At 44.2% G+C, this 15,469-nt stretch overlaps 1 protein-coding gene across 1 annotated transcript in view; it reads left to right on the forward strand.

The window, feature by feature from the left end:
• LOC124716882 (myb-like protein X) overlaps positions 1-15,469 on the forward strand; it is a 71,703-nt gene that overhangs the window by 18,529 nt on the left and 37,705 nt on the right. The window contains exon 4 of the mRNA XM_047243435.1: positions 7,102-7,300. Within this exon, the coding sequence (XP_047099391.1) occupies positions 7,102-7,300 (199 nt within the window). The remainder of the gene's footprint in view (positions 1-7,101; positions 7,301-15,469) is intronic.

The raw sequence follows: 15,469 nt of genomic DNA on the forward strand, positions 1-15,469 counted from the left end.
ATGTTCGCAATGTGGATTATCAGTGACTCAGAAGTAGTTGAAATGCACCATGAAGGAACAAATTTTCACCACCAAAAAATAACTAATGTAGAGTAATGAAATTTAGGGAATTTATTAGTCTAGGTAACATATTTAAGGAATTAACACCGTGAGACCACAAGTTAATGTAGGTAGGAAGTAAGCCATTGCAAGTGTGAAATGTTGGTACCTTAATAACCGGTGCTACTGTCAGTATGTTGAATGCAAGCACGCAGTCATTCATGAACTGTGTTGTACAGGTGTGAAGTGTCAGTATGTGGGATGGAATTCCAAGCTTGTTGCATTTGGTCGCTCAACGCAGGGACGGATGATGCTGTTTGTGGATCAAGCTGAGTTGTCGTCCTATGGTGTCCCGTATGTGCTCGATTGGGGACAGATCTGATGACCGAGCAGGTCAAGGCAACATGTCGACGCTCTGCAGAACTTGCTGGGTTACAACAGTGGTATGTGGACGAGTATTATCCTGTTGGAAAAAAAACCCTGGAATGCTATTCACGAATGGCAACGCATGTGAAAACACCAGACTGACGTACAAATTTTCAGTCAGGCAACGTGGTATGACCACGAGCTTGCTCACGCTGTCGTGAGAAGTCGCACCGCAGACCGTAACTCCAAGTATAGGGTCCCGTGTGTGTAGCACGCAGACACGTTGGGTGCAGGTACTCACATGGCCTCCTCCTAAACAACACCAGGCCCTCACTCGCAGCAAGTAACCGCTTTGTAACAGGTCTTTGCGTCACTGTACTGTGGTGCCTACTGCTGCTCAGGTTGCTGCGTAGATGCAGTATGAGGCCAAACGCCGAACACGACGGTCTTCTCTATCAGCAGTGCCACACGGCCGTTCGCAGCCCGGTCTTCTTGCGGCCGTACGTTCTCGTGACCACGGCTGCCAGCAGTCACGTACAGTGGCTACATTCCTGCCAAGTCTCTCTGCAGTATAGTAGAAGGAACATCCAGCTTCTCTCAAATAACTTCCGGGAATTCAGCCAGGTAACACTTTCAGCGGCCGCCGATATTTCGGCGGGAGAACACCCCGCACATTTTCAAGGCAAACTGCAACGGACAGGCGGCGTACGTGCAAATTTAAAACTTCGGTTCTCGGACTGAAGCAGGAAAGATCACACACACACACACTGAACACTGGTGCCACCAAACATGACCAAAGTGAGACTACGAACTCGCAGGTGAGGTAGCATTGACTCTGTCCCTTTGACAGCGGAGAGAGCCGCATTCCAAACAGAGTTCAAACAGAAACCTCCATCCCTGTTAACGAGGTGCTCGCTAATTTAATCTCAACTGTCTCCCTAATAACAATGTCCCAATAGCTGGACGTGCATGCCAATATCTCGGTGTTATTATATAACATAGGGTGACCAGCTTCCAAGCAATGTTCGGCAATAGCAGATCTATTTGGCTGTTGTAATCGTGTGTGCCGTTTATGCTCAGTACATCGGTCCTCCACCGTCCTGATAGTTTGGCCAATATATGCCATGCCGCAGCTACAAGGTATACGATATACACCCGCCTTACGCAGTCCAAGATCATCCTTAACGGAACTCAAAAGTGCTCTAATTTTACATGGAGGTCGGAAAACACATTTCACATCGTATTTCCGTAAAATACGACCGATCTTGTTGGACGTGTTTCCTACGTGCAGAACACAATTACAGCAGCCAAATAGATCTGCTATTGCCGAACATTGCTTGGATACTGGTCACCCCATGTTATATAATAACACCGAGATAATGGCATGCACGTCCAGCTATTGGGACAGTGTTATTAGGGAGGCAGTTGAGATTAAATTAGCGAGCAACCTCGTTAACAGGGATGGAGGTTTCTGTTTAAACTCTGTTTGGAATCCGGCTCTCTCCCTTGTCAAAAAACAGAGGGACAGAGTCAATGCTACCTCACCTGCGAATTCATAGTCTCACTATCGGTAGCTCTGACTTTGGTCATCTTGGTGGCACTAGTGTTCAGTGTGTGTGCTATCTTTCCTGTTTCAGTCCGAGAACCGAGGTTTTAAATTTGCATGTACGCCGCCTGTCTGATGTAGTTTGCCTTCAAAATGGCGGTGTGTTCTCCCGCCGAAATATCGGCGGTCGCTGAAAGTGTTACCTGACTGAATTCCCGGAAGTTATTTGGAAGTTGTATACGCCAGGAGAAACTCAGGTCTCACATCCAGCTTCTAGTAGCCCTGTTAAACTCTGTGAGGTTACGATAATAGGGCCTTAGTCGCCCTGAAGGCATTCTTGACTAAAATCAACTCACCCCTTCCGATCTCAAAAGTAACTAACGGGCACGACAGTTAAAGCGTGTATCCGAGGCAGACCTGATTTGCATCTTCGTAGCGGCGCTACTAGCTCCAATCCTATGCGACTGGTGCGGAAAGTGAGTAGACGTCTTCCAGTTGTAGAAACACGCCTACCAAATGTCTATGTAGCACCACTCCCCCTCGCTGTTGTAATTTTTTCTTCCGCCGGTATAGTTGGTACACCGCTGTAATTATCAATTTCCTGCTCGCGTAAAATTCTCGTTCTCAGTTTCAGGTTGAACCGCAGCGCAGTGTTGTCCTGTTTGCATGTCAGGAGGGATGGAGGGATATTATTCACCATCACCATCACCATCACCTACACAAAAACAAAAACACACACACACACACACACACACACACACACACACACACACACACACACACAGCAAATAATTGGTGTGCACTAAAGGGCATTTCTTACTGTTTCACGGATTACTGTTTCTACCCCGATCATTGCTCGGATGTAACACTTAAATGGAAACTTTTTTACTTAGCACGTCACAGCTTCGATTCCAGGAAAGATGCTCCACTGAGAATTAAGTTTTCCCGGCGTGATGTGTGTGCCACGAGGTTTTGCGATTGCAGCGGGATGACGTCGAAATGTCGTCGCAATATTTCGGATGACAACCACTCAGAAAAGGTGGGTGTTATACACTGGAGACAATCTTCAGGTGGGTGTTATACACTGGAGACTACACATACGCGTCGCGAAGTTCACATCGGAAATTGCACGGATGAGCATACGCGAAGGTCCCAGACTTCCTTTAATGTTTCTGTGCTGTGCTGTGTCAGGCTCAGTAGTCATATAAAACAATGTCATAACAATCTAACTACACTTAAACATTAATTTTGATAGTTATTTTGTTCATAATTTGTCAGCTAAGTGCAATGCTAACAACCAGATAATTATCTATCGAGATTTTGAATAATGGACTGTCATTCTGTCTTTAAAATTAGGTACTTCGCACAGTTTGATCTACTGATAATGAAATATGTTGCCAATAATTGATTAACTATGTTTTGACTGCTGATAATTCATTAATTGGGGGATTGTCAGGTGGAATAAGCTTTATAGTTTCATGAAATATCCTTGAATTAACTTCAGCTGAATATGCATTGAAATAAATCTTAATAATCAAATTTATTACTTCAGTCTTTTATTAAGTTACTACGGTTGGCGTAAGCTTATTAAGGGCAACAATTAACTACGATAACCAGTCTGAAATTTACTCTTCACCGTCTATGCAAATAATTTGATAATTAACATATTTTCTCTCGCTGAGACGACGAAAGTCATGAGACAGATGTGCACAATTACACATGGCGGTAGTATCGCGTACACAAGGTATAAAAGACCAGTTCTTTGGCGGAGCTGTCATTTGTAATCTGGTGATTCATCTGAAAAGGTTTCCGACGTGATTGTGGTCGCTCGACGGTAAGAGACTTTGAACGTGGAGTGATAGTCGGAGCTAGACACATGGGACATTCCATTTCGGGGAAATCAGTATTCCGAGATCCACAGTGTCAAGAGTGTGCCGAGAATACCACATCTCGGGCTTTACCTCTCACCACAGACAACGCAGTGGCCGACGGCCTTCACTTAACGACCGAAACCAGCGGCGTCTGCGTGCAGTTGTCAGTGCTAACAGACAAGCAACGCTACGTGAAATAACCGCAGAAATCTGTGACTTACGACGATCGTATCCGTTAGGACAGCGCGGCGAAATGTGGCATTAACGGGCTTTATGGCCTGCATAGACTTTTTTTCAATCGAATTTTTATGTTGTTCCACATAAACTTTAATCCCCTCACACATGGTTTTTACATCAAACTAAAAACTGAAATACCAATTTTCCTAGATTTAAGCTTTCAAAATTTTGTAATATAACGAAATACTTTCGTAAAGATTTCCATCGTCTACCTTAGGAGTGGAAAACTGAGCAATCCCGACTTGAACGATGCCTACGGTATAAGATCCACGCCCTCTCCAAAATCTGTGTTTCTGCTTAGCAATTTGGGTTGGACGATGATGAGTCAGTCATTTTACCCCCTGTTTAACCATCTTAGGGGTTGAATTTCTGAAAGCAGTGAATAGTGCACTAAGTTTCCAACAGAAAAGTCAATTACAAATTTTCACAGATCTTCAAAAATGCTTGCTGAATGAAATACTTACACAAAAATTTCAGCCCGTATTTTTGCCCCGTAGGGGCTGAATTTGCTAAAGGAGAGAAACACGTTGATACGCCCGCTAAACCCGCTGGGCAGAACAGGTAATTAGGATTGTGGAAAGGGCCAAATAGGTTGGGGTCAGTTTCATTTTCTAACTGTAATTTATTGTAATTTAATAACATTTGCAGCCAAAGCAGGACATAGTAGGACCTTTACCGAATACAACTCTTTCACGGCTGAAGGCCTCCAAACAATAAATCTTAACAAATCAACAAAATAAAAATCCAATTAAGATAGCAATAAAATAATAAAAAAGCATCACAGCAAAGTAGATGAACAAACATATGCAAGGTGCAAAACAAATGGCCGAAGGCCACAATTATATTTCAAAATTTAAGAATATATTACCGTAGCCCTTTAAAGGCAGAAGGCCAGAATGTTTAAAAACAAGAAATCGTAAAAATCAACAAGATACAAATGCAATTAAAGAGGCAAATAAAATAAATTAAAAAAAATATCACGGATAAGTGTAAAGCCTCAAGGCAATGAAGACATAACTAACATACGCAAGGTGCAATACCAATGGCTGAAGGCCACATTAAGTTTTAAAATTTTAAAATATTACCATAATCTTTTAAAGGCAAAAAGCTGCAATGTTTAAGCTTGAAAGATAAATTGAAGAATTAATTTTGCAAAATATTTTAAGAAAAATGAAAAAATAACCAAAACTTTAAATTTTATGAAGCTGAAAACAGATAATTAAACACGGGTGGCACTCAGAAGCCTCCAGGGAGGTCGGTCTGCCCTCATTCACGTAGGCGAGACAGGTGGTGGGCCCGGCTATACTTGAACCGTCGGAACCCAACCATGGGAGAGCCACGGACCGACCGACACAACGACTTCCTTCCCATCAATCAGTACATGAGGACTCAAACAGGAAACGTTACAAAGGTGATAATCCACAATGGAGTATGTATGAGCTGTCAAAATTACACACCATGTTGGACAGTGACAACAGGTGAGGAAAGGACGCTGCCTGAAACTACGTTAGTGGCCAGGGCAGGTAATCGGAACACTAGCGGCCACTAGGCAGAAAATTCCTCTGGTACACGTGAGTTTGAAACGCGGTAATATAGTTAACTTCACTCAAAAGAACGCTGCCAGAATTTACGTCAGTGCCCAGGGCAGGTAACCGGAACACTAGAGGCCACAAGGCAGAAAATTCCGCTGGTACACTTGAACTTGAAATTAGATAATATAGTTAACTCCACCCAAAGAAACACTGCCTGAATTTACGTCAGTCCCTGGTCCGCACCACCCGACCGACTTCCCTCAGAATGCCGACATCATCTAAAATAGTCGTCAGTGGAAGTAACACCAACTACACACACAACCTGACGAACACTGCACGAAAACCTGAACGATACGCAACAGTAACTAAACACGCACGGAGACAAGTCGGCAGCCGATGCACGCCACGCCCCCCCCCCCCCCCCACACACACACACAGACACACAGACACAGACACACACACACACAGACACACACACACACACAGACACACACAGACTCCTGAACGATGGGCGAGCCAAAACGCGTCGTCCGGTAGGACGATCCACCAAGGCCGTGGCCCGGCTCAGGTGATGCGTGGCGGCAATGGTGGGGCGAGCCGTGTGGACGCAGACCTCACTGCTGCTCCAACCCGACTGCACCAGTGAGTGCCGCACTGCAACTCCCCGACTGGCAGGTCCGGACTGCGCTCCAGACGCGTTCCTACTGACTGGCAGACCCCAAGTCGCGACCTGAACTCCCGACGCCGAACTCCATTACGACAGACAACCACCGGGAAGTAATAGAAGTCGAGCAAAGATACTACTAAAGGGGATATATCGATATGCGCTGCTAGCGCCGGTCAGGGTCAGGCAAAGCAGCAGCTCACTGACAGTAGTAATTTAAATTAACGTAGCGAGATGGAAGTACGTCAAAAACAGGGTGCAAAATACATGATGGCGGGAACACGAGCCACGCACGGCGCACACGTATTTTTTTTTGTTTCTAACCGAGGAGTCAAATACAAATTTTTACAGATGTAGCTTTCAAAGGTTCTTCAGTAGTTCTTTAATGATGATATATTTTCAGAAAAAATTTCTGCTACTCACGCTCGTAGGTGTTACGTTTACAGAAAGCTGGAACTATTATTTTTTTAATTCCTGATCTCGAAACCAAATACTAATTTTTTGTAGGTCTAGCTTCAAAATTGTCTTAATAGTGACATGGTTTTGAAAAAAAAAAAAAGGTTTCATCCTCTATTTCATCCTCTTTGGGATGGAATATCGTGAAATCCCTTATCAAACGACGCCTACAGTATAAGACCAAGGCCCTCTGCATCTCTAGCGGTTTGGTTTGGGCGCTGATGAGTCAGTGAGTGAGTGAATCGCGACATATTATATATAGGTAAGAGATGTAAGGCTCTTTTACATGCCAGTAAATTGTTTTTGTACGATCATGTCTTGTCAAGGTTATTTACTATTTTTGTGCAGATATTTCTGTATTTGTAGCAAGTTGTTGGCTGAACGCTTCAGTAAACCAGAGCGGAAGGAATAAAACGTACGGCGTCGCACTGGGCGACACTTGCTACGGCCGACGCCTTGCTGACGTCACGGAGCGCGGACGCGTGATTCAGGGAGAGCGGCTGCGCGGCCGGTGTGTGAGTGACGTACTGGGGGGCGTGGCGCGTCGTTCATCAGCTACCCTGCTGGGGGTGGGGCCGCCAGGGGCCAGGTGAGGTGTCCGGCCGCCCGTAGCTCACGCGCAGGCCCGGCACGGCCTAGGGCAGTGACCCACCTGCTGACGTAGGGCAGGCTCCCGTGTCTCTGCGAGACGGGAAATCTCCGACTCCAGTGACGGGCCTGCAGTCCATCACCCGCCCATCCCCTCCACGTTAATTCGCTTAAACCGACAGTGCTTCTGGACTGCGTACCTACTTATCCCGCGTGTGTTGGAAGACAGAGGCTCCAGTCGAAAACGGAGACAGCGAAAGTGAGCACAGCAGAAGTCTTTAAGACTGTGTGGAACTTGCTCATAATTTTTTAAGTCATCGGTCTTTCTTTTTTGACCAGTTTCCTCTTTTTTCATCAGTACTCAACAAGCAAAGGCCACCGGACCTGATGGGATACCAATCCGATTCTAGACGTACAGCGTGAAGCTCACCGCAGCCGCTCCCAAGAACAGAATGTCCTTTCTCCATAGGTGGCACCTACTCACTTTCGTACCTTTCACGCCGAAAAAACAAAATCCAACGTTTCCCTCAAAACACGCGACCAGTACAAATCCTGCTTCATTTCTCTAGGCAGTCACGTCAACTTCTGCTCACCTAGATACAGATATCGAGTTTACGTTCTCTGTGTGCAGGGCGATCATGAAAGTTGTTTGCAGAATGCAGTAGCTATAATTACAATTAGTAGCAGAGAAACAACGGGGAAAATATGCTTTCAATTCACAAAACTCCGTCATCTCTGTCCGTATTCTTGATATTTTAGCTTTTCAATGTGCTGACCAAACAACGAATAATGAGTTCTGTTTGGTTCTGTTCAGAAAAAAATTCTATTATTTTGTGCGCCAAATCGAACAGCAACCTTGTTTCCCTGCAGTGAGACATTACGAGTTACTCACTGGTGTTGACATTCGTTGCCGTTATAGTCACCTCTCCCCCTCCTCCCCTCCCCTCCCGCCTTCACTCATCATCCTCCCATTGAACATATACTGCCCCATAATGATTTCGCCCAAGCTTTTCCATGGATTATGTAGCGTTCTCAGTCATATACTGAGACGTGGGATTTACGGAAAGCAGGAAAGGTGTGGACGGGACCTGATCAGTTACCGTTGCTTGCACAGAAAACACAATTTAAAAAAAAACTCTCAACAATCATTTGTAAAGGTATTACTATATTAGGAAAATTGCTAGTTATTGTGTCGGCTAAAGGCCACAAGCAATGTTACAACAAACAACGGCTGAAGGCCTGATTAAGAAGGTTGAAAATTAATCGTGGGCTGAAGGCCTGAATTACAAATAAAGAGGACAATTACACTTTAAAAATACTGAAACCCTTTCTAAAAATCTTAATAACTTGTAACAAGCTATAGTGACGGCTAAAGGCCTCACTAAAACAGGATTGAAACTTATTTGTCGGCTGAAGGCCACAAGCAATGTTACAAACAATTAACGGCTGAAGACCTGGTTAAGAAAGGATTCAAACTTACTCGGGGCTGAAGGCCACAAGCGATTTTCAGAATACTCAACGGCTGAAAGCCTGAATTACAAATAACGAAGGCAGTTGCATGTTAAAATACCAAAACCTTTTCAAAACAATATTAACGAACTGTAACAGGCCATAGTGATGGCTGAAGGTCTAATTAAGAGAAAATTGAAAATAATTGTCGGCTGAAGGCCACAAGCATTTTTACGAACAATTAACGGCTGAAGGCCGGAATTACAAGTGGGGGGAGGCAATAACATGTTAAAATATTAGGGTAAATTTTAAGCAGTTATGGCAACTTGTTCAAATAAGACGGTGTTATCCACAGACAGTGCTCCCTCGATCGACCTGAGGAAGGTGGACTGCAGCCGTGTAACCGGTGAGGCAGGCAGCCGAGAGCTGTACTCGCGTAACAGGACGGCAACTCTCACTAAATGTAGCTTAAGCACCGACTGACCGACTAACCAATCCGCCTAACGTCCGATCACCGGGACAACGGTGGAATATTTTTAGGCAAGGGTGAAGAGACGGACAGCAGCACGTTTTCAGAAACGCACCCAAGGCCGAAGGAAACACTAGAACCAAGGTAGACCTCCCACAAACATACGCACAGTACAATTCAAGAGGCTGTCGAAGTACACGCCGTGTCGGACAGCATGAACACGAAGAGGAAAGGTACACTGACGGAAAACTACGCTAATCTCCAGGGCAGGTGAGTGGGGCGTCAGTGGCCACAAGGCAGGAATCACCGCTGGTTGCTGTTCACTAATAAGAATAATACCAAATCCAAACAAACATCAAGAAGTAGAAGGCGGCTAATAGCTTCCACCAACCTGACAGACTCCACTTGTTGCGGTTGGTCGCACCGACCCTGGGAGTAACAATGCACAAGCAACAGCGAGTCCTCAGACAGCGGAGGTTTCAGTACTGGATACGGTTCACTCAACTTCAAAAGTCCTGGGTTCGGTCATCGGCTATAGCCCCTCGATCGGAAAGTGCCTGCATGTCGCCAGTGGTCCCGGCCTGCCCTCGCTGCTCCATCCCAAGCCCAAACTGCCTCGCACACACGACGACCCGGAACGCAGTCAGCATGTAAATAACTGCACGTTAAAAACCACACAAGATGTTGTGTACATAGTTCCGCGTAGTCAGCGCGTACACAACTTTCCCACTAGAGCACGCCCCGCTAAGCACAACAGCGCAGGCGCAGCGCTCGTCCGTCTCCGCACTATGAGATGGTGCTCCCTTAGAGACGGATCAAATTCTCCTTCCGCCGATCCGCGTATTAATATGTAACGCAGCCAATGAGATTGCTGCTAACGTAGAACCTTTTCTCCTCGCGGATCACACTCGCGCAGTGATACATGAACGCGCGAGGTATTATAACGAGTGTACAGACCTCCGATTAGTCAGTCTCGCATTTGTCTGCACCAGTCTGTACCAGTCTGCATTAGTCTGTACCAGTCTACAGTCAAGTTTCAGTCTACGCCTAAGAAGATTATCATATTCCTGTACATAGCCATGAAGATAAATGAATAGACACTTTGTCAAGTACCAGAGATATGTGAGAATAAGATTAACGTACCAAGACCAAAGGAACTTCAGATTGTCAATCGTAAATAGCATCCAGAACCAAGTTAAGTTATTTTTATGCTTGTTATTATTTTAATAAATGTGTTTGAAAATTAATTAAGTTCTATTTACTCTAGCGTGCAAGTGGCATTTCTATCGTCTGACCTAACGGCAGAAGATAAACACGCCACGATAAGATCACGAGATATACAGGGTGATTCAAAAAGAATACCACAACTTTAGGAAATTAAAACTCTGCAACAACAAAAGGCAGAGCTAAGCACTATCTGTCGGCGAATTAAGGGAGCTATAAAGTTTCATTTAGTTGTACATTTGTTCGCCATTTCAGCCAATAAAGTTTTTGGTCCCTTTTTCTTCGAAGGTGCTACTGTAACTGGACTACAGTATCTGGAGATGTTAGAGAATTGGCTGTTCCCTCAGCTCAAACAAGAAGCACAATAATTCATATTTCAGCAGGATGGAGCGCCACCACATTGGCACTTATCTGTCCGTAACTACCTAAACGTCAACTACCCGAGGCGATGGATCGGCCGCCAGGCAGCCCGTGACAGAGCACTTCATCACTGGCCTCCAAGAAGCCCTGATCTTACCCCCTGCGATTTTTTCTTATGGGGGTATGTTAAGGATATGGTGTTTCGGCCACCTCTCCCAGCCACCATTGATGATTTGAAACGAGAAATAACAGCAGCTATCCAAACTGTTACGCCTGATATGCTACAGAGAGTGTGGAACGAGTTGGAGTATCGGGTTGATATTGCTCGTGTGTCTGGAGGGGGCCATATTGAACATCTCTGAACTTGTTTTTGAGTGAAAAAAAACCTTTTTAAATACTCTTTGTTGTTTAAAGTTGTGGTATTCTTTTTGAATAACCCTGTATTTCTGACACTCGCCTACTTCGTTAGAGCGACAAGTCAAATAATCTGATGGTGTGTGTACCGAAGGTCTTACAGTACGCATACCACACAAGACATACACAGATCGGCGAAGACAATTCCACAATATCTCAAACAATACTAAGACCAGTCACTGTGAAACAACATGGACCAATTATAAGTCGGCACAAACACAGAGAAGTCAGAAACGGTTGGAAAACCAAACGCACGTCGTCTGCTGCGACGACAGACTGAGCGAACTAAGACCGGCCAACCGAACGACCAATCAACCAACCAACCAAGTCGTCTCCACTCAAGTTGGGGATGGGTTGTTTTTGGGGGAGGAGACCAGACAGCGAGGTCATCGGTCTCATCGGATCAGGGAAGGACGGGGAAGGAAGTCGGCTGTGCTCTTTCAAAGGAACCATCACGGCATTTGCCTGGAGTGATTTAGGGAAATCACGGAAAACCTGAATCAGGATGGCCGGACGCGGGATTGAACCGTAGTTCTCCCGAATGTGAGTCCAGTGTGCTAACCACTGCGTCGCCTCGATCGGTCCCACGGAATAGATCCCAGTATAATTCGTCAACTGACAACTTATTGCCACGAGGGCACTTCGACAGACGGACACACACACACACACACACACACACACACACACACACACACACACAAGTTGCACTACTCAAACATCGCGGGCTATTCAACTAAAACTCGCTGAATCCGGTCCTTGACGTGGTCGTGCACTCTGGCGACCACATCCTTCCGTCGGACAGTGCATGTGTGTCGCCAGCGGTCGGGCGAGTACTAACTGTCCGTACCAACTCCACTAGCTCGACACACGACGACCCGGAAACAGTAGAGGCCGCTCCAATGATGGTACCACAGTACGCGCTATCGGTAAGCGCTGCTGCTGCCACTCACGGACAGACAAGGCGAGCAAACGTAGTGGCGCCAGTGAACACACCAAGAAAATGAGACGCCACTATCGCTATTACAAGATGCCAAGCTATGAACGGCATCAACGGCCGCGCACTGCTCTTATACATTCATGTGCCTGCTACACGTTATCTAATGTCCCTCACCCATAAGACCGTCGCTTAGCTGTTACTTATACAGGTTTTCCTTGTATTAGAATTAGTTTCAATGCCTACTATCCAACTTTTACTGGTAGGTTCTTCCGTTCATTATCGAAGGCAAGCAGTAAACGGAGACAGTTCAGTTATGATCTAAATACATCACTACTCCTTCGTTCTCCCATCTTGAAGATTTCAAGCATACGATGAGAATAAACTACGTTATTGGGTTCTGCCTTATCTTGTTGTTAGTGGTGTGAATGGAAAAGCTTCCGATGCCGGTGGACGTCGTACGAAACAAGTCATGCGCTCGCGTTATTTGCTTATTCTCTACGTAGACAAGGTGTTTTGATTCACGCACACCACCTAGACTCCTGAAAAAAGTACTACTACTAATAAAAAAAGGTAGTGTATTTCTGTTGACATATTCAAAGTGATCCCTTAAGGTGTATACAGTAGCTCTGCATTATGTAAGTCCGTTGTTCTGCCTTTATTCGTTCTAAATGTCACAAAAGTGTGTCAACCTTACTAACTGTGAATAAAATACGTAAATTAATTCTTTTACATAAAATGAACTACCATTAACGTAGTATTCAGTACACCCAGCTGTCTTCAGCAGTATTTACAGAACCTGTAAACAAAATGTAACGTTATGGCCACGAAATCTTTTGCGACTCAGTCCTTGCATTAAAAACTCTTCGTTTAATTACCGCGTCCAATTCAGACAGTCCCTGACGGCAATGATTTAGGCAACCATCCACAGCTGGGGGTTTTATTCTTATTTCACGCGACAAGTACATCTAGAACATTTATGCGAAAATGTAACGATGACCGTATACGTAACAGTCTGATGTGAAGAGAATTGTCAGTGGGCAATACATCGGATGCCGCGCTGTTTTCATGCATCACACAAAGGAAAACTGTTTGTGTCACGCTTATAAATGTGGAAAACAGGTGCAACATCAAGGGGAACAGAGAGTAAGTACTTCTGAAGGGTAACATACAGGGTGTTTCAAAAACTATGGCCTGATTTCCATACACTACATTTATTGATAAAAACATACTATAAACATGGGACGAATTTGCAGAGTACACATGAAATCTTTAAGTTATAAGTATACTATTAGAAATGCTGTGTGTGTATACTAGCAGTAGCACGGAAAACATCTAAACTGTAGCGAAATTTGTTATATACATCACAAACGTACCTGCTTTTGAAGAAGTTCTGGAGACTGTCATTCTGTTCTTCACGACGCGAAGGGAACGAACACATTTTCCTTCACATATTCCCGCTAGAAAAAACCGTCTGTGATTGTGCCTGGCGATTTTGGAAGCCAAGAATGCAGGGCAGTATCTAGGGGTCCAGTGCGTCCTATCCAGCGTTGAGCGATCTTCAATTGCTGCAGAACTGTTTCTTTTTCCCCCGCAACTTCAGGAGGACTTCGATGGTTTCACTTTCGAAGAGCACGGAGCCCCACCACACTGGCACGACGTACGTCAGCTCCTCAACGACACACTACCTCAACACTGGATAGGGCGCCGGGGCCCCGAGAGACACTGCCCTTCATTCTTGGCCTCCACGACCGCCAGACGTGACCCCATGCTATTTTTTTCTGGAGACATGCTTTCGAAAGCGTGTTCATCTCTCTTTTACCTCGTGACATAGAAGAAGTGAAGAACAGAATAACAGTGGCCATAGCTTCTGTAAAAGCAGATACGTTATGACGAATTTAACTATCGTCTAGGTGATGTTCGTCCTGCTGCTGGTGGACACACACAGAGCATTTCAAACATCATCCACGAAACTAAGATTTTTGAGTATTTTCAAATTCATCCCATTTTTGTAGTATGTTTTTATCAATAAATGTTGAGTTATAAAATCAGGTCATTCTGTATTGTACATGTACAACTCGTGAAGTGTTATTTATCAACAAAACTGTTGTTTTACTCAGAGCAGCTCAGTCGGTCTTTTTGACGTGCTATTGTACACTTAAGTACATATTACGCCAGTAGGAGGTGGGCGAAAGTCTGAAACGAGTATTGATATAAATAAAAATACGTAAAAAAGTTGCTGGTTGTTGTTCCTGAAGTAATAAAATTTAATCATCATCATTTCCAAAGTTTCTAATGACATACTCCAGGAATTTACTTTCTTTGTTGTTGTTCTTCCTCTTCTTCTGCTTTTATGGCCTCATTGGATCAATTCAGTCAATCATTTTCTGGTCGTCTTCAACATGTTTTCTTTCCGAATTTCCCAGCATCTTTTTTCCGTTATGATCTTTTTTGTCGTTCCTCATCTGTAAATACCCTTTTATAGATCGTCGTTTGTCTATTTTTGGTTTAAATCTTGTTTTTATGTTTTTCAATTTCTTTAAATTTTCTGTTTTGTTTGCTAATTGTCCAGCGTTAATCCTAGCTCTTTCATATTCCCCCTCATTTACTTCACCCATCCCACTCGTTGCTTCATGCTCCAAAGTTTCCCCTGTAATTTTTCTTGGTAATCTGATTTCTGGCGTTCTTATAATGAGATCAAAAACAGGTTCCTCTTTTCCGTATAGTACCTGTAAAGGCCTACAGTTCGCTGTACACCGCTTCGTTGGGCGCTGTCCGACATTGTCCATCTCTTTAATATTTTTTATTTACGCATGTTGTAGCTATTCTTCCTACTTTTAGTAATTTGTCGACTCTGTTTTTGTGGGTGACTTTGAAACGAGTTTCACTTCCGTACGTCACCTCTACTTGAACCATTGTACTCAAATGTTTTCATTTAGTTTTGATTGATAGACATTTTGTTGTATGTAGGCAATGTTAATTTGTTGGCTTTTATCGTTTTGTTTGTCGTTTCTTGCCATGCAGGTTTCATGTCCAAGTTTTATTTTATGATTTTTCTAATGTATCTGAACTGTCATTATGTTTACTTCTCTGCTATTCACTGTTATGTCGTTGATTTCTAGTCGATCTGCTACCATTATCTCCGTCGTTTTCGAATATTAACTGGAGTCCTACTCTCTGTGTTTCATTCTGTAGGCTTTTTATTTGAGTTCTGGTTTCTTGAATGTTATTAGCTAGTAACCCTGAGTCATTTGCGACTTCCAAGCAGTTTAAATTTATTTGATCTATTTGATCTTTCTTGGCTCCAGTTCTTATGTTTT

This window comes from Schistocerca piceifrons, chromosome 9 (assembly GCF_021461385.2).
Source record: "Schistocerca piceifrons isolate TAMUIC-IGC-003096 chromosome 9, iqSchPice1.1, whole genome shotgun sequence".
Taxonomy (NCBI): domain Eukaryota; kingdom Metazoa; phylum Arthropoda; class Insecta; order Orthoptera; family Acrididae; genus Schistocerca; species Schistocerca piceifrons.